General features: G+C 50.7%; 1 protein-coding gene across 1 annotated transcript; it reads right to left on the reverse strand.

Annotated features, from left to right (window-relative positions):
- Positions 1-2,747: 2,747 nt before the first annotated feature.
- SYNDIG1L (synapse differentiation inducing 1 like) lies at positions 2,748-24,009 on the reverse strand. Its single transcript, XM_017880663.1, has 4 exons — positions 23,811-24,009; positions 6,159-6,633; positions 4,693-4,833; positions 2,748-4,536 (listed from the first exon to the last, which is right to left on the reverse strand). Exons 2-4 carry the CDS (start codon positions 6,573-6,575, stop codon positions 4,378-4,380), a joined length of 717 nt encoding a protein of 238 aa, XP_017736152.1. The 5' UTR covers positions 6,576-6,633; positions 23,811-24,009; the 3' UTR covers positions 2,748-4,377.
- Between the last annotated feature and the right edge of the window lie 296 nt (positions 24,010-24,305).

Genomic DNA, 24,305 nt, shown 5'->3' on the forward strand with positions numbered 1-24,305 from the left:
CTCAGGCAGCCAGACGCAGGCGGAGCTGGGAAGCAGGAGCCTCAAGTGCCCCAGGCATGCCAGGGGAAGAGGGTGGGTGGGCGTCTGATCAGGACAATGCTGGGATCCACAGATGAGTCCTTTCTAGGCGCTGCATGAGGGAGGCCCCCAGGGCTTCGTTTCTGATTCCATTTTCTTCTACAGAGCCTGAATTTGCAGCTGAGGGTAGGGATGGGGTGAAAAGGAGAGGGGCAGGTCCAAGGTTGAAAATAGAAAATTGTGGCCAGGCGCTGTGGCGCACACCTGTAATCCCAGCACTTTGGGAGGCCAAGGTGGGTGGATCATCTGAGGTCAGGAGTTCCAGGCCAGCCTGACCAACTGAAATCCCATCTCTACTAAAAACACGAAATTAGCGGGGCGTGGTGCCGCATGTCTGTAATCCCAGCTACTCGGGAGGCTGAGGCAGGAGAATCACATGAACCTGGGAGGCAGAGGTTCCTCTGAGTGAGCTGAGATTGCACCATTGCACTCCAGCCTGGGTGACAAGAGTGAAACTCCATCTTAAAAAAAAAAAAAAGAAGGTAGATAATTGTTTGGCTTTTCTTTCCGCTTCTCAAAGCCTGGAATAGCATTTCAGAGGGCTGGGAAGGAGGTGGGAATTGTGGACTGTGAGGCTGCCCGCCCAGTCCAAGCAGGGCCTGGACCAGGGTACATGCTGCCGTGTGCCCTTTCCCGGGCCCCAGCCAGGCTGGTGATGGGTGGCACCACAGCGCAGGCAGGGCCAGGTGAGCCTCCTCAGCCACCATGCCTCCTTCTCTTCCTCCTTTTTAAAAAATAATCTCTCTCTCTCTCTTTTTTTTTTTTTTGACAGGGTCTCACTCTGTCGCCTAGGCAGGAGTGCAGTAGTGTGGTCATGGCTCACTGCAGCCTCAACCTCCTAGGTTCAAACGATCCTCTTGCCTCAGCCTCCCATGTAGTAGTGGGACCACAGGCATGCACCATCATCCATCATGACCAGCTAGTTTTCAAATTTTTTTGTGGAGATGGGGTCTCACTATGTTGCCCAGGCAGGTCTTGAACTCCTGGGCTCAAGCAATCCTCCTGTCTCAGCCTCCCAAAGTGCTGGGATTACAGGTGTGAGCCTCCTTCTTCACCTCTTGTATGTGCACGTGGTGCATGTATGGGTGCATGTGTGTGCATACAGCTTTTGTGCATGTGTGGGCTGTGCCTGTGTACATGTGCATGTGTGTGCACAAAGGTTTGCGTGGTGCGTGGCTGTGCCTATGTGTATGTGTATGCATGTGTGTGGGTACATGTATATGCAAGTGTGTGCATATATATGGAACATGTACGTGTGTGTGAACGTGCATGCTGTGTGCCGGGGTTTGGCTTCTCCCAGAAGCCAACCCTGAGACAAGGGTTCAACTGTAGGCGGTTTATTGGGAGATGAGATGATCCCAGGAAGCACAGCTGGGGAGTAGGGAAGGAGGCAGGGAGAGGCAGTCAGCCAGTGAAGGGCATGTATCAAGCAGAATGCTGCTGCAGGTAACTGAGCTCGGTCCCACTGGGGAGCCCAGGGAACCTGTGTAGAACACGACCGAAGCAGCCTTCAGCGTGAAGAGGTGAATGCAGAGGGGATCCAGGTGGGCACCAGCGCATCTGCTGCTGGGTGGGTGGGTGTGGTGAACGTGGTGATGTGCCGCTTAGGGCCCCTTCAGGAAGGATTGACAGCTTTCCAGCTGCTGCAGGTCCTGGCAGCCAACAGTCTTCAGGGCAAATCTTTTCGGGTTGTCACAGCTGAAGACCATTGCCTTGCCTGAGGTCACACCTTCTTTCTGGGTTGCCCACATCTAATGACTAGTCAAGAGGGAGTAGAAAGACCTGGCTCTTCACCCCAATTTGGGTCAACTCTGGCTCCCCTGTGGGTTGGCCCAGCCTGTCATTCAGGACTGCATTGCAGCCTGACCTCTCCCTCTGCCCAGATCTGCCTCCTTCTCCACGCTTCTACAAATGTTATCCCAACAGCAGCCCCTCATATCCATCCCACAGGCTAATCTCTGTTTCTGGGGTTTGCAATCCATGCAGCATGTGTGTGTGCATACATGCATAGCTGTGTCTTACAAGTAGGTGCACACATGGATATGGGATGTGCATAACTTGCCTCCCCAGGGCCCTCCATCCAAGTGACCTAGAGGCCAGGCCAGTCCCTGTGCTGGCCCAGGCAGGCTCCTGGGGGCTCAGGTCTGAGAGGATATTGGAGATTTCGTGCTGAGCTGGGGCCTGAAGCAGGCAGAGATGCCTTCCTCTCCACATTGCCCAGGAGCAGCTCCTGGGATGGAAGAGATGGTGAACCCAAGAGCAGGAGGCAGGGGCATGGACTCCTTGGCCCCCTCACACCCTGTATCCAACCTTGGTAGCCCTAGGCAGCTCCATGGAGCCTCAGTCACCCTGGCTCACATCCCTTCCTCCCTGTCCTCCAAGGCTCTTGAGCCTAGAAGGGCTTTTATTTCAGGCATGGATCTTGCTTTGGCTTGCCTAGAGCAAGCCAAATGCAGGCCATCACCCTACAGCCAGACTACTCCAAGCAGAGAAGTCCTGAGATGGTGCAGACATTCTGGCCACAGCTCCTCCTAAGGCCCATACATGGGCTTGTCCTCTCTGGAGGCTGCCAGGGGTCAGAGCAGCAGACATAGCAATAGGTCAGTCTCGGAGAAGAATGGGATTCAGGCAAAGGCGGGGCAAGTAGCACAGCAAGAGACCTGGAGGGCACCAGGTGTTACAGAAACGTTTATTACAAGGATAAATCAGTACAATAATGGGATCTTAAAACTGCTGTGATGCAGGAGTGGAGGGCTAGGCAGTGCCCAAGGCAGGGGAGGACAGTGGGACAAGGGATGCTCAGTGGGGGAGCCACAGCCCTGGGTTCTATATGGGGCATGGGAATGACCAGGTTCCCACATCATGCACAGCAGGGGCCTGTAGCTTGAGTCCAGACAGGCCCGCTCACATTGGTGCTCCCCCCTTGCCTACCTGGATGTCTCTAAAATTCTGGATGTGCCCTAGTGGCTGAGGGTGTTGAAAGCAGCCCTGAGCAGAGGTATCAGTGAAGATGCCCCAAGGGTAACCAGGTACCCACCACTGACCCCCTAGCATTCAGAGATGGGAAAACACCATTGGTCTTTGAGAGACAGGCCTGACGTTCCTCCTTGAGTTGGTGGAACCCTTAGGAATGGCTGTAGTTTGGCTCCAGCCCGGATGTTCCAGGCAGAATCCAAACCGCCTGGAAGCTTCCAGTGGAAGGCTCCTGCCACACCCCAGCCTACAAATACAAAGAGTTATGTGACCAAATCCCTTAGATGAATTCTATTCATCCTAGGCCTTGCTCAAGGGACACCTCCTCCAGGAAGCCTTCCTAAGCACTGCTGACTACTCAGCAGGCCATTCCTTCCCTGAGTCCCTTCCCTCATCTATACTACTCCCTAGGGTCTCTCCTTGTTGCATTTTCTGCAGGGCTGGACCTAGGGCCCTGCACTCAGTGGCTGGTGAGCTGAGGGCACTCTCTGGGTCTAGTCTACTTGTGATGGCACTAGTTCATGGACCCCCAGGCAAAGCCCAGAAAACAATGATGGGGGCGGGGAGTGGGGGGAGAGTAGGAAGACTCATGTAGTTCAGCAATATTTCAGGACTCTTTGTCATTGCAACTGCCTTTTCCACCCACATAAAGAAGCTCCAAGAACCTGCTCTTGGTTCAGAGTTTACATACCGAGGTTCCTCTTCCCTATCTGGGATCTACAGTGCCTCACAAGCCCATGGGGAGATAAGCACCCCGTAGAATCAGAGACAGCAAGAGGCCTCCTTGTCTCCACATATTTCCTTCTTGGCCTGCTGAGGTCTGGGCATGATGGGGCCAGAGAGTGGAGCTGGGGGAAGCTCAGGCTGTCCCTAGGTGAAGATCCCTGTGGGCTGAAAGGATTGGGACAGGTCCCCTTGTGCCCTGGGCACCCCTTTTCCTCCCCGTAACCTCCTGCTCTTTCTCTGTGGGGAGGTTGGCAGGGTAGGTGGTGGGCTGGCTGTAGGGCAGGAGATCTTCTAGGGAATGGGCAGAATGGACTGAGCTAGGCCCCGCTGGGATGGCCTGGTAGGCAGCCCAGCCTTCTGCTTCCCGTCTGTAGCCTGGGTTAGAGAGTGGGGCCCCGGGCCCTGCTCTCGGGCTGGGAGCAGCGGGCAAGCAGAAGTGAAGGCTGAGCTCTGCAGGCTGCGGAATGGGGGTCTCCCCCTCAGCAAGCCACTCTCCCGGGATCATCTTCAGGGGCTGGGCCTTTCCACAGCGTCTGCAACCCCAAGCCCCACTGCTTCCTCAGGTGGGCAGGGGAGTCAGGATGCAGGCCCTAGTGGCTACTAGCCATGGCCGTTCTGGGACATGTAAGCTGCCAGAGCCACCACCACGGCCACGTAGAGACCGGCCCCCACAGCGATGGCAAGTGTGGCTAGGAAGAGGGCCCGGCGGGAGGTGGTGCTGGCCAGGCGGAAGTCCCCTTTGGAGATGGCCTTGCTGGTCTAGGGAGAGAGACATGCTGATGAACAGGAGTGTCCCCACACCCAGCAAAACAGCCCAGCCTGCCAGGCCCCTGACCCCATCCTGTAGACGCAATGCCAAGCCCTCAAGTAGAGGGATGGGCCAGGGAAGAGCCCCTGGGCCCCAGGTGCTCTTACCCCCTGGGAGAAGTAGAAGGCAGCAATGCCCAGTGGCCAGAAGCAGCAGAGCATGGAGAAGAGAGTAAGGCCCAGGTGGTCCCTGGGAGGCAGCGTGAGGAAGTTGTCTTCACTTTCACTCTCCGTTGAAGTGGCATCGCTCTGCAAAACAGTGGGGTTTAGTGACCAGGCCCAGGATAAGCCCAGCCCCAGCAGGCTGGCAAGAGGTTTTTAAAAAGGCAATGCCCAGTGGCCAGTGACATGGAGCAACAGGCAGTCTCTTCTGCCACAGGTGGGGGTGTAGGCTAGCCTTGGCACTTTCTACCAAAGCCTTAACAATGGCACAATGATTCCACTTTTAGGAATTTATCACGAGGAAAGAAGGCAAATACCTACATGAGGGTTGTTCATCTTAGGATAGCAATTGTAAAAGAAGAGAAACACTCTCAATGGGCTGGTCACAGTGGCTCACACCTCTAATCATAGCACTTTGGGAGGCTGAGGTGGGTGGATCACCTGAGGTCAGGAGTTTGAGGCCAGCCTGGCCAACATGATGAAACTCCCTCTCTACTAAAAATACAAAAATAGCTGGGTGTGGTGGCAGGTGCCTATAATCCCAGCTACTTGGGAGGCTGAGGCAGGAGAATCGCCTGAACCCAGGAGGCGGAGGTTGCAGTGAGCCGAGATCGTGCCACTGCACTCCAGCCTGGGTAACAGAGTGAGGCTCTGTTTCAAAAAAAAAAAAAAAAAAGAGAAACAATCTCAATGACCAGTGACCAGGAGACTGTGTTAATAAATGATGGAAGAACTTGCAATGGAAGACCATGTAACCATTAACAATCACCTCTCAGGAATATATTAAATTACATGGAGCAATACTCAAATATGTTGCTTAGAGAAATACAATCAGATTATAAAACTATGTATAGCAAGATTTCTTCTGGGGAGTGGGCTGGGGGAAAATGTGAATAAGAGACTTACTTACACAATCATCTACCAAAATGTTATCTTTGAGTGCGCTGAGTTTAAATGATTTATATAATTAAGAAAACAAGAACAAGTGCTACTGAACAATGAAATAGGCACCTCAAAGCTCGTGTTTCTCAAAGCATGGGCTGTACCTGTGTCCCAAGTCCCTTGTCTTTGGTAGTATACAGATTCCTGGGTCCAAATCCAGGCCTATTAGATCTCAATACCTGGTGATGGGGCTCTGGGAACTTGTATTTTATTTATTTACTTATTTATTTATTTACATTTTTTTGAGTCAGGGTCTTGCTCTATCACCCAAGCTGGAGTGCAGTGGCGCAATCACAGCTCACTGCAGCCTCAACCTCCTGGGCTCAAGCAATCCTCCCTCTTCAGCCTCCTGAGTAGCTGGGAGCACAGGCACACACCACCATGCCAGGCTAATTTTTAACTTTTTTGTAGAGTCGGGGTCTCCTTGTGTTGCTCAGGTTGGAATCTGCATTTAAACCTCATGCACTCACCTCTTCTTCCTCCTGGTCGTCCTCCTGGTCCCTCAGCTCCTCTTGTACCCCGTAGGACACAGTCTGGATGGTGACATTCTCTGCAGCTTGGCCAGGTCCTGTGGGCTGCTCTGGGGGCCCCTCCTGGGGCTCCCTGTCCTCTGTGAAGCTGGTCTCACAGCTGCCTGCCCTGGGCTCCTTGACCTTGTCTCTCCCCAGGAGGGAGCTGGGCCGGTACCAGGCCTCTACGGCCAGCTGCAGGGACCCTGGGTCCAGGAGCTGGTGAGCTCCAGCAGGCCCAGCGCCGCCTAGGAGGTAGGAGTAGAGCTTTTCCTGGTAGGACCAGCTGGGTGGGGCCTCAGGGTAGGGATAGGGGCCGTGGAGGTGGGAGGGGCTCCTGGGCAGCAGCGGGTTCTGTAGTTCACTCAGACTTTCCATAGTTCTGGGGGCAGCTGCTGGGGAGGGGAGTCTGGGCCAGCCGAGCAGTCCTCAGAGCCTGTCAGAAGAGCAAGACAGACAAGCACTGAGGCCAGGGTACTGGAGGCAGGAGCCAAAGTGGTGAAGAGCATGGGTTCTGCAGTCTGACTTGGCTCAAACCCTGCCTTTGCCCTTTGCAAGATGCGGGACCTGGAACTGGCTCCTTCACTTCTCAGGGCCTCCGTTTCTTTGTCTGTGGATTGGGGCTGGCAGTAGCGCTTGCCCCACAGAGTTGGCTTAGTCATTTGTCCATTCAACACATATTTATTGAGCATCAGCTATATGCCAGGCACTGTACCGGATGCTTGGGGTACCACGGTGAGAAAGATGAGAAGTAGGGAGAGGGAGCAGATGCATGCTTTGTCTTCACAAAACTTCCAGTCTGATGGAGAAGACAAGTGTAAAATCACATCTCTGTCCCGAAGAAGTACAGCAGGTGCATGTAAGCACACACAATGGAGGAGCTGACACAGAGACCCAGGGAAGGCCGTAAAGCTGAGATCTGAAGGAAGAGTGTGTGTGGGTCAACAAGGTGAAGAGGATGGGGAACACGTTTCATGCAGAAGGAAGAATGTGTGGAAAGGCCCCGTGGCTGGATACAGAAGGCAGGTGTGGTGCAGGGCACAGATGGAGGTGTGAGATGGGGCGTGGGAGCCAGACTGTGTAGCCCTGCTGGAGTCTAAGAGTAGGTGCTAGGGTGGGATCTGGGTCCTGAAGCCTTCCCCATGGCTGTGTGTAGGGAGTGGACTGGAGAGGTCTGGACTGACTGACCCCATTAGGGGGCCTTTGCTATGGCTGCAGGCAAGTGAAGATAACTGGGGTTCAGTAGTGGTATAGATGGAGGAAAGGGAACTGATCCTGGGAGATACTGACAGGACTCGGTGGCAGGTGGGATTTGGGGTTGAGAGAGAATTCATTCTAGGGTCGAATGGGAGTGCGCTGAGCCCAGAGCTTGGCACATGGTGTGTGCTCACAGCTGTCAGCTCTTACTGAGTGAGGATGCTTGCCCCTAGCAATGGTCTTAGAGGGATACACCTTAGTAACTTCCTCCCTAAGGCAAATTGAGACTTTCAGAAGTTCCTGCAGGATCTAAGGTGGGGCCTCCTGGGTGCTGAGGTCTGGACCTGCATATCCCAGCTGGAAGTAAGGAGACATCCAGGGCTTCCCTTCCTCCTTCAGCTGCTCTGAGCACCTACTGAGCACCTTGGAAGCCACAACCCCCACCCCCCCTGCCCACACACTGGGGTGTGGCAAGTGCAAGTGGGGTATGGAGAGAGGGAAGGGGCAGTCTAGGGGCTCCGGGGACCTCCTGCTGTCCCCCTCCTTGGCCCATCGCAAAGCTGGAGAGTGATGGGGCTGTGTCTTGCCCTGGATTTCTAATCTGAAGATCGGGGATTCAGTCCTGGCCTTGAGGCCTTGGGCAGATCTTCGTGCCCTCTGTTTTCTTATCTGTAAGGTGTGGATGGTAATAGGAATTACCATCCATACATCCCCACAAAGTTGTTTTGTGGAGCCAAAGAGATGGCTGGGATGAGAATGTGTGGTAGATTTTGAGAGAGGGGGTTGCTGCCGCCCTGACTTCTGGGCTTCAGACCTTGGCGTCACCCACCTGGGGCCATGTCTGGCCTTCCAGCAGGTCTCTGCTAAGGGTGAAGGGCAAAGTGCAGGGAGACCCTGCTGCTCCCAGGGCTGCGATTACCTAATCTCCTCTCCAGTCCCAGCCCCCATGAGAATCCACAGCCAAATCCTGGAAAAGAGCAGTTTCTGCTTCTGCCCCAAGAGAAATGCCTGGATGCTAGGAAGCTGGGTCCCGAGAAACCCGAAGACAGAGCGTGGCTCCAGGAACAATGCCCAGGTATTGGAACAGAGCAAGGGAGGAGTGGGTCAGGCAGGCCTGGACGAAGACACTGAGGGTGTGTCCATGAGGCGTCAGGATCCTCTGGCTGACTTCCTAGGAAGTGGGGTGGGGGTTGTTGGCTGCATGAGGGCAAAGGGGCAAGAAGACACTGCCCATGGCTCTCAGCTGTGAACCCAAGAGTGGCTGCCTCTAAGCTGGGCTCCAAGAACATCTAGCAAACAATCATGGGGGGACTCAGAGAAGGGGATGTGGCCCAAGCACCAGCTCCTCCACCAGGGAGGGCATAGATGATCCGGAGACGCTGGGCTGCCATGGGCCTCAGGGCCCTGCTGGTACATTAACAAGAGGTGAGTTCCATATAGGGTGTCACGCAGCTGTGGCAGATGCCTCTCCACAGCAGAGATGGGGCACACAGGCTTGGGCAGGTCATGCAGGCTTGCATCATAGCTCTTCAGTGCTCACAAATGCAGGGCTTCCTCTTTCCTCTCTGGGGGTCAAAAATACAGGGAACCCCTTGGATTATAGTGATGTGGAGGGCATCTTCCAGTAGGTGGGGAGCACGGAGTGCCCAAAGCAGAGGCCTTGCTGGGCTGGGCTTGTGGCTGGGCTCCTCTGGGCAGATTTCCAGCAGGACTGGTCTCTTCTGCCCTCCAAGGGCAGCTTTGGAGCCCCTGCCATGGTCTCCCTTCTCCCAGTAGATGTGACCACAGGTGTGGGGTTGAGGGCATGTGAGCACTGTAAGCCGTATGGAGTTGGGAGTCAGGTACATGGGATTCGATGTCTGGTTTACCCCTTATTAGCTTTTTGATGTGGCCCCTCAGTTTCCCCAATGAGTGATTGCATGAAATGGCCACTGATGTCAGTCAACTGTAGCACTAACATTCCATGATCCTGTGCCCCTAAGGAGCCCCACAGAAGTGGAGTCTTCTTGTCCTCTGCCCCCTTTTGAGGGTCGGTGGTAGGTGAACACATGCAGAGCCTAGTGAGGGGCACAGTCATCCCCTTCCCTACCACAGCCCCTTGATCAGGTTGAGGAAGGCAAAGGAAAGCAAGGCATCAGTTTTCCAGATGGGCAACAGAGCCATGGATTCATCTCCAGCTTCCTGACTGCCCCTGGACTGCCCCAGTCGCAGCCCTGCCCCTCCACCCCTGCCTATCTTGCCCACCCTCTGGGAATGGAGGACATGGCCCCCTAAGGTCCTCAGCCTCTCCCCCAGCTGGCCATAATGTATGTCCCTTCAACCTGCAGCCTCGAGTCAGGTACACTGTGCTGTCACCATCCATGGGGGCTGAGGTATGCAGGGGCCTTGGGGTGGGAGTGGGCAGCCCCAGGGCCCACAGAGCAGATTATTGCTTCTGACTCACCCTGCCCTACACTCTGCCTCACCAGGCGGACTGCCCTCCTGTCTGATCTCTCCAGGAGGGATGGAAAGATTCCTGAAGACCATAGGGGAATTCGAAGATTGCTTGTTCAAAGCAGGCAGGGGCAGCTGAATCCTAGTTCATCCCCCTATTCCCCCATCACTGCTCCTGTCAGACTTTCTTGGTCAAAGTACACCCAGCTGAGCCTCTGCAATCCCAGCCACACTTAGCCTTTCCCGGCTTTCCTCCTCCCTTGCACTCTGATGGTACCTTTAAGCAGGGCTTCTCAGCACAAAGGCATATGGTCCTGGCTTTACACAATATGAAAAACTGGAAGCCACCTAAACGTCCAGCAATTGGGAACAAGTTAAATAAATTACTGTGCACAATACGGTGGTACGAGGCCTTCAAACAGGTTTACAGAGAGTAATGACGTGAGAAAATACTCATTGCAGATTCAGTGAGAAAGAAGAAAAGAAAATGGTAAGTGCATGTAATCTCAACTCCACCAAAATGTCAAGAGTGATTATCTCCAGGGGTGGGAGCACAGGTGCTTTTCATTTTCTATTTTACACTCTGGTTTTTCCATTTTCCATATTTATTATTATTATTATTATTATTATTATTATTTTTTACAATGAACATGTACTACTTTTAAACCAGAAAAAAATTAAGTGCATAGATTTCTTCTGAGCCAAATTATCTAAAATCAGTTTAAAACCTCCTTAGGCTGAGGGGTTCTTTCTAGGTTTGGCAGCTGAGCACAGCATTAAAGCCTGCCCCCACATACACACACACACACACTCACACCCACACACACCTCTGCTCCCATGAAGCAATCCGAGTTAGCAGCAGCTGCATCTGCTCACAGTCCAGCCAAGGGTCATGGTTCTCTACACAGCTCATACTCACCCCATATCCTACTAGGGCCACATGGGGAGTTCGCGGACCTGATCCTGGAGACCCATCACAGAGTCCTGACCAGAAGGAGAGGGTGGCAGGTCCCCAGACACAGCCTTCCTGCTCTAGGCTTGGCCTGGCATTTCAGCCCATTCCTTGGGTCTGCCTGTCCCTGTTCACTGGAGTAAGGGACCAGCATTCAGAGCAGAACAATTATCATCACTACCATTGTGGCTTTGTCTTCCCTGGACAGTGTGTGCCTTCCAGACCCTGTGTGGTGACCTGAGGACCTGTGGGTGGGTGTACCCACACACGTGTGTGTGTGCGTATGCATGAGCGCATGTGTGTGTGTGTGTACGCATGCGTGTGTGTACTCTGCTTCAGAGGAAAGATATGAGAGGATCTGGAATTCTGAAGTTAAGATTGCTCCAAATCGTGCAGCTGGGGCTGTGGGTCTGCGTCCCACAATGGGAGAGGGAGAGAAGGTGGCTCTGAGGCCACAGCACCCAGGTTGTCTTTTTCTGAGCTGAGAACTTAGCTGGGCCCGAGGTTCCCCACTCCCTGATTTAGGGATGGAGAGCACACTGCCACCTTCTAGACCAGGGGCAGGAAACCATTCAGGAATCCGCTGGAGTCCAATTACAGCCTCCTGCTGAGTCCAATTGCACTGGAGTCCAATCATACAGTGTGACATTGGTTTGCTTATCTGTCAAATGTATGAGAGATTTAGGAGGAGTTGATTTTTAACACCTCAGCTCAATATGACTCGAGGATTTTACTGGGAGAAGAAGAATAACTTACACTTACTGAGTTTTTGACTACGTGCCGGGAACTGTTCTAAATGCTCACTTTGACTCTAGATTCCTAGTGAGAGAATAACAACAGGATAGAGGGCTTTCTTTTAGCCGGGCAGACTAAGTCATGTCACGCCAAACCTCCAACAACAGCTAGAAAAGTGGTGTGTGGTGGGAGGGAAATCTGAAGGCTTCAAGGAATCACCAAGGGATCAAGAACTGGAGGGTCAGAATGCCAAGATCCCAGAGGAAAGAGAAACAGAGGCGAGCCTGACACTCGGCACTGCGTTTTCCTTTCAGGCCTTTCCTGATTCCTAAGGGGCAGCTTAGAGGTTGCTCTTCCAGAAGCCTCAGGGCTGGGGGTGAAAAGTTGGAGGTCAGGGCCTGTTAAGGAGGAGGGCCCTCAGTAAACACCCTGGTTTTCAATTGGGACCTCTTTAGGGCTACATGCTGGAAGTAGGAGCAACCCAGAAACAAACCAGCCCTCGCAGCACTGAAACCAGGCTTTGAATCAGCTCCACCCCTTGTTGGATGAAGGCGATCTGCACACAGCCCAACTGCCTGCCAGAAGCGAAAGTTGTCTAAGGGCAGGGGTTCTCAAACTTCAGCATGCATCAACATCACAGGGAGGATCTGTTAAACCTGGATTGCCGGATTTTACCTTTACGGTTTATGATTCTGGGGTGGAGCCTGGGAATTTGCATTTTTAACAAGTTCCCAGGTAATGTTGATGCTGCTGGTCGAGGGACCACACTTTAAGAACCACTGCTCTGATAGTCAGTGAAAAAAGAGTAAAAAAATGTATAACCACTATGGGGAATATGAAATAATAAAATACTTTTTTTTTTTTTTTTTTTTTGATACAGGGTCTGTTTCCCAGACGGGAGTGCAGTGGCATGATTCCTGCTCACTGCAGCCTCAACTGCCTGGGCTCAAGTGATTCTCCTATCTCAACCTACCAGGTAGCTGGGACTATAGGCATGTACCACCACGCCCAACTAATTTTTTGTATTTTTTGTAGAGACAGGGTTTTGCCATGTTCCCCAGGCTGTTCTCAAACTCCTGGGCTCAAGTGACCCTCCCACCTTGGCCTCCCAAAGTACTATCCAAAAGGATAGTGCTATCCAAAAGGAGGCAAGAAAATAGAAAAAGGAATATAGAATAGGTGAGACAAAGTAAATAGTTAAGATGTTAGGCCTATAACCAACTATATCAGTAATGACAATGAATGTAAATGGAATAAAATTGCCCACAAAAAGACAAAGATAGTCATATAGTGTTTTATTCCACTTATGTGAAAGTCTAGGAAAGACAAAACCACAGTGACAGAAAGCAGATGGGTAGTTGCTCAGGGCTAGGGGGAGAGGAGGGAATTGATTGGAAAGGGGCCTGAGGACTTTAAGGAATGTCAGAACTATTCTCTCTCTCTTTTTCAAATGTTTCTCTTTATTTTGTTTTATAATTTTAAATTTATTGTTTCCTTTACATTTTCTTTTTCCACATGTTCTAATATTCCATTTCTTGGTTGTGGTCATGATTATAGGACTGCATATATTTCACAAAACAAATTGAATCCTACACTTAAAATTTGTGAATTTTGTCATGTGTATTATACCTCAAAGATGACTTAAAAAAGACAAAGAGGCTAGGCATGGTAGCTCATATCTGTAATCCTAGCATTTTGGGAGGCTGAGGTGGGTGGATCACTTGAGCCTAGGAGTTCAAGACAAGCCTTGACAATATAATGAAACCCCATCTCTACAAAAAATAAAAAAAAATCAGTCAGGTGTGGTGGTGCACACCTGTAGTCTCAGCTACTTGGGAGGCTGAGGTGGGAGGATTGCTTGAGGCCAGGAGGTCAAGGCTGCAGTGAGCCATGATTGTGCCACTGCACTCCAGCCTGGGCAACAGAGCAAGACTTTGTCTCAAAAATGAAACCAAACCAAACAAACAAATAAACCAACAAACAAAAAAGATAGATTGGACTTAAAAAAATATGCTGCAAATAAGCAATGAAACTTAAATGTGAAAATCCAAAAAGGTTGAGAGTAAAAGGATGGAATAATAATGACACCCCGTGCTTACTAAGTTCTTACTGTGTTCCAGACACTGTTCTAAATGCTATATATCATCTCATTTAATCCTTACACTAGCCCTGTGAAGTCTATGTCGTCGTCATCTCCATTTTACAGCAAAAGACACTGAGGCATAAGGAAGTTGTAGGTGCCCACAGCACATAGCTGGTGAGTGGGGAGCTATACATGAACCTTGAAAGTCTGACATCAGAGTCATGGTACCCTAATGCCACTATGTATCAGCTACCATTATTGGGTGCTTGTTTTGTTCTGAATGCCATGCCAAGTGCTTCAAATGGGTTATCTCATTTGATCCATCCTCTTTAACGTGTGGGGAAACTGGGGCTTAGAGAAATTAAATCGATTTTCTGAGATCACACAGCTAGAGAGTGGCAGAGCTCTATTTGACCCAAGTCTGTCCGACCAGAGTGCGTGCTTTTAGCCACTAAACAGATGGAGGGATGGGAGAACAGAGGTCCTGGCAAATGAGATAAAAGGGCTGGCCTGAACAGGACCATGTTCTCCAGGATTTGCTGTAGGGCTGACGCCTTGAGGAGGGTTGCTGTGTGCACTGCCTGGTGGGCTCTGACCTGGATGGGAGGAGGCATCGTGAACACTGTTAAAGAGAGGCCAAAAGAACAATGTGACGTGTGTGGCCAGGAGTTGGCTCACACCCTGGGATGGGGTCAGCCTTTATCAGAACCCTGTAAAATGGTAACAGCTGCTATTTATTGCATCCTCCCATGAAGTGTTCCATGTGCTTTATCTCAAAACTTTACAACAACAAATGAAGCCGATTATTATTATTCCCCATTGTTTAGATGAGGAAACCGAGGCTCTGAACTTGCCCAAGATTAAATAGTGACAGAGATTGGATTTGACCCAGGTTTGATTTAGTCCAAAGTCTGGGCTCTGACTTCCCACTCCTTTCAGGGCATAACTGTATGGAGCTATGCGATAAGTGGATATGGAGGGCTGTGATATGTGGTAGGGGTAAGAGTGGTGAGGAGTTGATCTTCAATGAGTTAAAACTAGAGTCCTAAGTGACAGGAATGAGAAATTGGAGTGTTAAAAGAAGATTAAGAGATTTAGGGTGATTTAGCAGGACATACCTGTATATGGAGGGTTGTGATAAGTGGTAGGGGTGAGAATGGTGAGGAGTTGGTTTTGAATGGGTTAAAACTAGAGTCCTCAGTGACAGGAATGAGAAACGGGAGCGTTAAAAAAAGATTAAGAGATTTAGGGTGATTTAGCAGCCCAGGGGTGGCTGCCTAGATAACCCCACGGCCTGGATTCAAATAAATACCGAGGCTTTGTGAAGAAGTTGAGATACTGACCACTATCTCTCAGTGCAACAAGAGAGATTGCTTTTAAACTGAGAGATAAAAACCAGAGCTTCCTAATCGGGCAGAAGATTAAATGTAAATGATTAAAATCCAGGGAAAAGGTGAAATCTTTAAGAACAGGCGCTAGACCATCCTCTAATCAGATCATGTATAAACTGTTCTGTAAACTGTGAAGTGTTGTGACTCTGGTGGCTGTTGATGGCTTGGCACTGGATTTGAAGATTTCTGGCTGGTGATAAGCGAGAGAGCCACCAAGCCAGCTTAGAGTCATTAGCTGCAGCTTGCTGCATTTGAGAATAAAGGGAGAAAGAGCCAGGGGTGGCGAGGGGGGCGAGGTTGGCAGAGTCAAAGAAAATGGGGAACTGAACTTTCTTTGTTTCAGTTTGCCTTCTCAGCAAGCCTAACACAATTGATTATCTTTTCTCTCCCTCTGTCTCCAACTGTTCCTAATTCCTGATCCTTCCTAATGGCACTTAAACATATTGTAGTCTCCCTCACTTAAAAAATAAAATCATTGTGATGATTGTAAAACCTGGCTGCAAATAATTTGACACTCTTTCTAGGAAGATTTAGGGAGTCTATGCCCTTCCTCCCTAATCTGAGTGGGCTTACAACTGCTTCAGCCACAGGGCACAGCAAAAGTGATGCTATGTGACTTCTGCGGCCAAGCCATAAAAAGCCATCTTTCACCTTGCTCACTGGAACACTCGCTCTTGGAATCTTGAGCCATTCTGTAAGTAGTTGGATGATTCTGAGGCCACTATGCTGGACATGTGTGTATAGATGCTCCCATCGATGGAAACTGCTGAGCCCAGCCTCCTCATCATCCCCAAGATGCCAGACATTGTGAGTGAAGCCATTTTGAGTTCTTCAAACCAGTCTATCTGTCACCAAGTGACCTCTGTTAATGCCATACAGAGTGGAATGATCACATAGCTAAACCCTGCCAGCATTTCTGACCCTCCGAAGTCGTGAAGTATAATAAAACATCTGTTGCCGGGCGCGGTGGCTCAAGCTTGTAATCCCAGCATTTTGGGAGGCTGAGACGGGTGGATCACGAGGTCAGGAGATTGAGACCCTCCGGGCTAACACGGTGAAACCCCGTCTCTACTAAAAAATACAAAAAACTAGCCGGGCGAGGTGGCGGGTGCCTGTAGTCCCAGCTACTCGGGAGGCTGAGGCAGGAGAATGGCGTGAACCCGGGAGACGGAGCTTGCAGTGAGCTGAGATCTGGCCACTGCACTCCAGCCTGGGCGACAGAGCGAGACTCTGTCTCAAAAAAAAAAAAAAAAAAAAAAACCAAAACAACAACAACAACAACAACAACAACAAAAACACATCTGTTGTTTTAAGTCACTAGGTTTTGGGGTAGTTAGGCAGCGACAGATTACTGGCCCATAATTCCCCAGTGCCATTCCCCCTTTCAGATCCTGTCTCCCTCTCTCCTTCATTTCCCATCCCTGTTTGTCAGAAGTTCCACTCACATTAGGATGCTCTAGCTCTCAGCTCAAAGGTCACTTCCTTAGAGAGGCCATCCCTAATTCCTCAGTCTAGATTTCGCCTCCCTGGTTATCTGCTCTTCCCGGCTCCATGCTCCTTGCCTCAAAGTGCTTATCACAGTCTCTATTTATATATGTGTGATTCATTCATTAGTGTCTTTCTCCTTCACCAGACTGTGAGCTCCAGCGGGTGATAACGGTCTGTCTTGCTCCTCCCTGCATCCCCTTGTGTGGCATATACTAGGCGCTCAATAGACAGTGGCTCTCATGAATGGATGAGTTAATTAGTGAATGGGTGAGCTAGGTATACTGAGATTCTCTGGGAAGAAAATACTTTCCAGGATTTGGGGTGGATGGAATACATCTGGCTGAGGCACGTTTGGTTCTGCACAATAAACATTTCTTGAACAATTACTTCAGGCCAGTTATTGGGTTGCAAAAATAAACCAGAAGTGGCACCTGCTGTGAGGAAGGGTAGGAAACACAGACTAGCAAATACAAAGTTTCAACAGATAGAGTAAGTTGTGTTAGCAGTACACAGAATGCTATGGGTGCATTGATAAGGGACCCCTATCGTGAGATGGCAGCAAAGGTGATGGTGAGAGCTAGGAAGAGGCTTCTCAGAGCAGGTGACTTCTGAACTCAGTCTTGAAGGAAAAAGTAATAGGAATCATCTAGGTGAGCAAATGAGAGAAGGGCATTTCCAGCAGAGGTTATAGCACAAAGGCATTGGGTAGTGGTATAGAGGGGAAGTCAGGGTGTTTGGTAGTGATGGAATGAGGCAGGAGAGGTGGGAAGGCCTCCCATGCCATGCAGAGGAGTTTTGGGGAGCCAGTGATGGGTGTAGCAGGGAAGTTCTATGGTCATGCCTATGTTTTAGAGCACTCTGATGGGCGGCAGGGGATAGAAAGGATTTAAGGTGGGTGAGAATGGAGGCTAGGAGTCCTGTTAAGAAACTACTGTAGGAATGCAGGCAGAAGGCCAGGTGCGGTGGCTCATGCCTGCAATCCCAGCACTTTGGGAGATCAAGGCAGGTGGATCACTTGAGGTTAGGAGTTTGAGACCAGCCTGGCCAACATGGTGAAACCCCATCTCTAGTAAAAATACAAAATTAACCAGGTGTGGTGGTGCACGCCTGTAATCCCAGCTACTCGGGAGGCTGAGGCAGGAGAATTGCTTGAACCCGGGAGGCGGCGGTTGCAGTGAGCCAAGATCATGCCACTGCACTCCAGCCTGTGTGACAGAGTGAGACTCTGTCAAAAAAAAAAAAAAAAAAAAAAAAAAAAAAAAAAAAAAGCAAGCAAAAGAGGATGAGGACCTGAAACTGATCTGTGGCAGAATTGAAAAAGAGGAAGAGTCAGATCTAAGGAACAGTCAGAAACCTAAATGAACAGGAATCTGTGGGTCACTAGAAGTGAGGAAGAGGAAGATGACAAAAGTGACTCCCACGTTTCTGGCTTTGTCAACCAAATAGAGGGCCATGCAACCACTTGAGACAGAAAACCTAGGGGGAGGCTGCCTGTTCAAGAGGGTAGCCTGAGCACAAACAACCACCTCTTTTCCTTCTTAAGTTTCTATGAAAATGACAGGATGTATATCTTTTACAAGAATAAAATCATAATTAATGTGGGAAACAAAAAAGAATTATATCAGTGGGCCAGAAATTCCCGGAGATAAAGAGCAGATGAGATTCCTTGATGAGGAAATCAGTGTAGAGAAACTTGTGGCCCCAAATACTGAAGGTAAGAACAACTCCCATTCAGAAGAGAGGTCTACTGTGGAAACAAACTTAGCCAACTTCAGAGGAAATTCATACTAGCTGCCTGTTCTAGTCAATGCCGTCCTTCATTCCTAAGTATAAATGGACAACAAAAGATAATAAAAAACAACTACAGGAAAATAAAAGAGAAGATTAAATAAACAAACAGAACAAATGACCCAATAAGATCCCAAATCATTCAAGTTACAGAAAAAAACTTTGAAAAAAATTGTTTGAATTCATATCCTCAGGCAGATGTAAGAGAACACTGCATCTATGAAATAATAACAGGTTACTATGAAAAAGGAGCAATTCAAGAACATGAGCATTTTGGAAATTAAAAATAATCACTGAAATTTTCAAAATTCAACAAAAGACTGGATAATAGAATAGGCATAGATAAAGTTAAAAGACCTTTCAATGTAAAAAAAAAAAAAGTTAATAAAATTATCTAAGACATAGAGCAAAAAGACAGAAAGATGGAAAAGGTAAAAGAAAGGTAAGGGGCATGAAGGAGAGTCCCAGGAGGTCCAACATCAATCTAATAGGAGTTTCAGAAAGACACAACAGAAAGAGTAGAGGAGAAAAATAATAATTAAAGAAGCAGAAGCATCAAGTGTTTCCTGAACTCAAATATATAATATATATATATATTTAGATAAAGGCCCACTAAGTACACCAAGCTGGAAAATGAGGCACACAAACACACACACAGAAGAGCAGGATGGGGAAAGTGACGAGTTTTGTTTTGTTTTGTTTTGTTCTTGAGACGGAGTCTCGCTCTGTCCGCCCAGGCTGGAGTGCAGTGGCCAGATCCCTCAGCTCACTGCAAGCTCTGCCTCCCAGGGTTCACGCCATTCTCCTGCCTCAGGCTCCCCAGTAGCTGGGACTACAGGCGCCAGACCCGCGCCGGCTGGTTTTGTATTTTTTTTAGTAGAGACGGGGTTCACCGTGTACCAGGATGGTCCTCGATCTCTTGACCTCGTGATCCGCCCGTCTCGGCCTCCAAAGTGCTGGATTACAGGCTTGAGCCACGCGCCCGGCCCGAGTTTTTGTTTAAAGTGTGTTAAAGAGCAAACTCTGCCTGGCAGCTGGATTATGGAGTCAAAGCCCTAGGTAGTGTCAGGCCAGAAAGAGATTGAGAATCATCGAAGGACTTTGCGAGAGAGAGAAGAGAAGGGCAGAAGAGAGAACAGAAAGGAGAAGGAGGAAGCTGATGGGGGAACTCAGGAAAACAGATTATAACAGTGAACACTTCTTGGTCCCACGAGAGGTTTCTTAGTCACTGTCTTCCAGGAGATCAATTGCCCCCTTTCCACCCCCTGCCCCACCCTGGCTCCCTATGGGCCAGACTGGCTTCCCCTTTAAAGCATAATCCCACCTGCCTGGGGAGATGGGCTTGTGGCTGACAAGGGTGAAAATTGCTGACAGGATTGGGATGGTGGCTCCGCTACTCAAATTAGTCCATTTTCAGGTGGAAATCAAATCTTTTTTCTTACTGAAACAAACCTGTCTCTCTGCTGAAGCAGCTCATTCCAACCACTTAGAAGCAAACAGCACATCTAATGGCGGAAGATAACACACCTAATGGAGAGTTCACATCCGGCCCCACTCGCTGCTTGGTTTGCTTTGCGGGGGATGGGGAGCAGCTGCAGGAGGAAGGAGAAGACAGAATAAGAGGAGAGGTAAGAGAAATGAGGGCTTGATATAAGGGCGGGGGTGAAAGAGTCAGTCTTTAGTCGCCTGGCTTGCAGCAGAGGGGACCCCTTGCCCCATACAGGATCCAGCCTGAGTCCGGAGAAGGGAGAAGGGGGTGGAAAACCAAAAGGTTTAGAGAATGGGATGTCCTTCTCTCAGGCCTAAGGCTGTTCCTCCTGCTTCTGTCTCCCCGGTGTACTTTGGAGTGGAAAGCCCCCTCTAGGAATTACGATGAAACTGGCCTTTTGGACTTGAAAGGTACCAATGATTGTGCGATATCTCTGACTATTCTCCTGCCGCTGCCATTTTGTGTGCATCACGCAGGGGAAGGGACCTGCAATGTGTATTCAATGTTTTAATCTCTCTCTTCACACAACACACACACACACACACACACACACACAATTCTCTCTCTTTTTTTTTTTCCTTTCTGCGGTTTTAAAGAACTAGGTTTTCCCTCTGTCGCCCAGGCTGGAGGTGCAATGGCCGATCTCGGCCTCAACTGCAGCCTGCACTCCAGGCTGAAGCGATTCATGCCTCAGACTCCCAAGTAGCTGGAATTACATGCCTGGCTACTTTTGTATTTTTAGTAGCACGATGGGGGTTTCGCCATGTTGGCCAGGCTGGTCTTGAACTACCTGACCTCAAGTGATCTGCCCGCCTGGCCCTCCTAAAGTGCCTGGTACGGACCCGAGCCACTGGTGCCTGGCCAAAGCAATTTCTTTTTTTTTTTTTTTTTTTTTTGGAGACGGAGTCCCTGCTCTGCTGCCAGGCTGGAGTGCAGTGGCCCGGCTCTCAGCTCACTGCAAGCTCCGCCTCCCGGTTCCACGCCCATTCTCCTCTGCTCAGCCTCTCCGAGAGCTGGGACTACAGGCCGCCCGCCTCGTCGCCCGGCTAGTTTTTTGTATTTTTTAGTAAGACGCGGCGTTTCACCGTATTTAGCCAGGATGGTCTCGATCTCCTGACCTCATACCGCCGCTCGGCCTCCCAAAGGCCCGGCCCACAATTTCTTAATGACCATGTTGCATTTATTCTTCCTCTTTCTCAGCTCCCCCAACCCCTGCCCCTAAGATCACCCAATCATGTGCCATATGCCAGGGTTGACTCCTTTCTTCCCTTTGAAGCCTTGTAGAAGGGCCCAGAATAAAAGCCTCAGCAAGGAGGGAACAAGAGGGGAACACAGGAAGCAGCCAATGGGTAGTTTTTCCTGGTCAGGAGAGGAGCCAGATGTCATCTGCCTAGGTGACCAGAGATGCCTTGCACCCTGACAGCTCTGGGAGTGGGGTGTCCACCCAAACAGCTACAGAAGGAAGGCTAGTGTATTGTCCTCACCCCAGTAGCAGGCCAGCTCCCCTGCAGACCAGCCTTGCAGAAAAGAAAGCACCTCGCTAGCTTGCTGTTGCTGCCGCTGCTGCCGCCACTTTGTTATGAGGGTTAGTGACTGTCCATTAACTCCAGAGAGCTGATTTTTGCCAGTGCTGCACCAACAGCTGGGAGCCAGAAAGTGATGATGTGAGGAGGGGGAGACTGGTCCTCCACCCTGGCTGGGCACTCACAGTGTAATTCGGCGAGGTCACTGGCATGGCTTACTCAGCTCTACCGAAATGTCAATTAGCTAAGGTTTTTCTGAGCATTGGCTGGATCTGCCACAGTTGAGGGAAATTATTATCAGAGAAACTCATTTTGTGTGTGTGTGTGTGTGTGTGTGTGTGTGTGTGTGTATCTCACACATATAAATTCTCTGTAGGGATGGATCTTTCCTGCCTGTCGCCTCCTCTGGTCTTCCTAGGAGGGAGATCACAGCCAGGCAGGGTCTCTGGTAGGAGATGGCCAAGGATGGGGTCCCTGGCCCTTTGTTACTCACAGAGATGGTGGTGGTTGTGGTGGCAGGGATGATGGGGTGGTGGTTCCTGGCCTTTGGGCTTGGAGGCAGGAGCCCCTCTCAGTTCAGTCACTCTGAGTCATACTCATGGCTTTCCCAGAGAAATAAGAAAGAGAGGGGGTTCTTAAGAAAACATCAGAAATATAAATGACTTTTTCTGGTTCCTATTGCTCACTTTCACTCCATTTATAAAATCCAGTTCATTACTAAAAGGTCATTAACTTAGTTGTCAAACCAGGTTGATAAAGCTGGCATCCTGTATTCAAGCAGAACTGAGGGGTTTACGGGCCTCAAGAAAGCCCTACAGAATATCAGGGCTTGAAATCTTAACTCATCTAGCCCAACTCTCTTCTTTTACAGATGAGAAAAATGAACCCCCAGAGGGGAATGGACCTGCCTGAGACAGTGGCAGATCTGTGACCAGAACACAGGGTTTCTGACTCCCGGTTAAATGCTTTTGCTCTGATACATTTTAACTTTTCATTCCCTCATTTTACATCCGATTACCAAGTCCTTACTATCTTCCAGGTGCTGTTGGGGAGGGGGTCATGAAGGGAGGCAAAGAGATGAAAACAACACAATTCCTGCCTTTAGGGAGCTGTTTCCTTAGATCTGTAGTTCTTAGGGAGAAAAAATAAAAACCTGTGAGTCAGACTCTCACCTTATATTATCTCCTACAGGTGATGATGGAAGAGGAGAAGAAGAGAGGACACACTTCTTTATCCTTAAGATTTATAAGTTTGGCTTCACTGATTCTGAGACCCCAGGGTGGCCAAGGACAAAGGGAGAGACATGGCCACGCTGGGAGAAGAGGGAGTAGGGGTGATAATAATCAGGTCACTGCCAGCAGGCCTGGTTAGGGGTTAGGAACAGTGACAGCAGCTCACACTGGTATGGAGATGTACAGGTGGCAAGCCTCCAATCAGGTGCATTGTTTTTCATTGGATCCCAAGGCAGTTCCCTGAGGTGAGCAGAGCATTGACCTTATCCCCACTCTAGGGGTAAGGATGAGGTTGAGAGAGCTTAGGGAACTAGCTAAAGCCAGTAAATGCCAGCACTCAGCCAGGAACTCCTACTCTAGTGCTCTTTCTACCTCTGGGAGTGGGGAAGTTGGGCTGGGTCGGAGGGTGGGGATAAAGCAGTAGAAAGAAGCGGTCAGCCACAAGGATAGGCCAAGTCTTCCTCCACGCAGTTTTATTTTGATCACTACATTCTGCCAGTCATAGAGAACTCTGCTCTGAAGAACTAGAAGCACTTTGCAGGCCTGAATGAGCTCATTCAGCGCACTCTTGCCAGAAAGAGAGAGAATTCCAAATGGAGGCTCTGTCTAGGGTCACCAGCACATAATAGAAAACAGGACCCAGGTTCCCTGACTCTTTGCCCTCATGCGCCAAGAGATGTGATGCAAATCCTGCCTGCTTCTGTGAGCATCAAGAGTGTCATAGGAAAAAAAAAAAAAAGAGATATCTTCGAGGACCTCCTTCCTTCCCTGAAGAAATGGGTTAATGCACATCCTAAGGGGCCCCGGCCCAAGAGCCCATCCCTTGGCCCAAGAGCCATTTCCAGGGCAGAGAAATCTCAGAGCAGGGGGTACCACAGCTACCTCCGTCACCCCTGTGAACAGGTTTGGGTGCGAGAAGACGGGAGCTTAGTGAAGCCTGCTCAGATTTTGCTAGTGTCGCAAAACCTTGGTAGGGACTGGGGTACCAGGGAGTCTGAGGCTCTAATCAGTATTTCTTGCCGTCAGTAGGCAGGATGTCTAGGAGCTGCCTGAGGTCAGGGTCAAGGCCTGGTGTTGTGAGGTTGTGGTGTCTTGACCCCAGTTCCTCAGCCCCTCCAGCACCCCCAGCCTGCAGGGTGAGGGGTAGGGAGGGACGAAGTGCAAGCCTTGGCGGAGCGCAAGGTGCGGCCAAGCAGGGAGTCAGAGCCCCCAGCCCCGAGAGGGCTCCCGTGCCCTCCCAAGCTCACTCCCGACTCCGCGCCTAGCTCTGCGCTCCCGCGGCGCCCCCAGACCGTCCCTTACCTGTCCCGCCGCGGACGGTCCCGCCTCCTCCGCGGGGCTCGGGGGCTCGGCATGGTCCGGTGAACGACGGCTCCCCCGCCTCGCGGTCGCGGTGGAACTCCCAGGAGGGCTCCCCTGCTCCCGGCCCCGCGTCCCTGAGCCGCCGCCGCTTCAGCACCGCGGACAGCTCCCGCCCGCCGCCGCCCGCCGCCGCGTCCGCCGCGCAGCCCTCGGCCCCGCCCGAGCGCGGCTCCGCCGCCGACTTGTGAGACCAGCGAGGAGGGTCCCCCTCCTCCCCTGCCGTCCGCTGCCGCCGCCTCCACTTCGTCGCTTTCCCGTGCTCCGTGCTCCCTTCCCACGCTGCCGGAATCAGCCCACCAGGCCATCCGACCCGGTCCGGGGCGGCGGCGGGGCCGGGAAGGTCGGAGAGCCTAAAGGAGGCGGCGAAGCGAGGGGCGCGCAGCTTGGAACCCGCGTACCCGCTTCTGGACGCCGAGCGCCCTCTTTCCCACCTTC

The sequence above is a fragment of the Rhinopithecus bieti genome, unplaced genomic scaffold (assembly GCF_001698545.2).
Source record: "Rhinopithecus bieti isolate Rb0 unplaced genomic scaffold, ASM169854v2 scaffold_11380, whole genome shotgun sequence".
NCBI lineage: Eukaryota > Metazoa > Chordata > Mammalia > Primates > Cercopithecidae > Rhinopithecus > Rhinopithecus bieti.

What these genes read in the sequence shown, in the direction of transcription:
- SYNDIG1L (XM_017880663.1), bottom strand. Translation starts at nt 6,575, where the DNA reads ATGGAAAGTCTGAGTGAACTACAGAACCCGCTGCTGCCCAGGAGCCCC. An exon ending in ACGACCAGGAGGAAGAAGAG is followed by an intron (nt 4,834 to 6,158) that starts GTGAGTGCATGA and finishes ACTGTTTTGCAG; the next exon opens with AGCGATGCCACTTCAACGGA. An exon ending in CCTTCTACTTCTCCCAGGGG is followed by an intron (nt 4,537 to 4,692) that starts GTAAGAGCACCT and finishes CTCTCTCCCTAG; the next exon opens with ACCAGCAAGGCCATCTCCAA.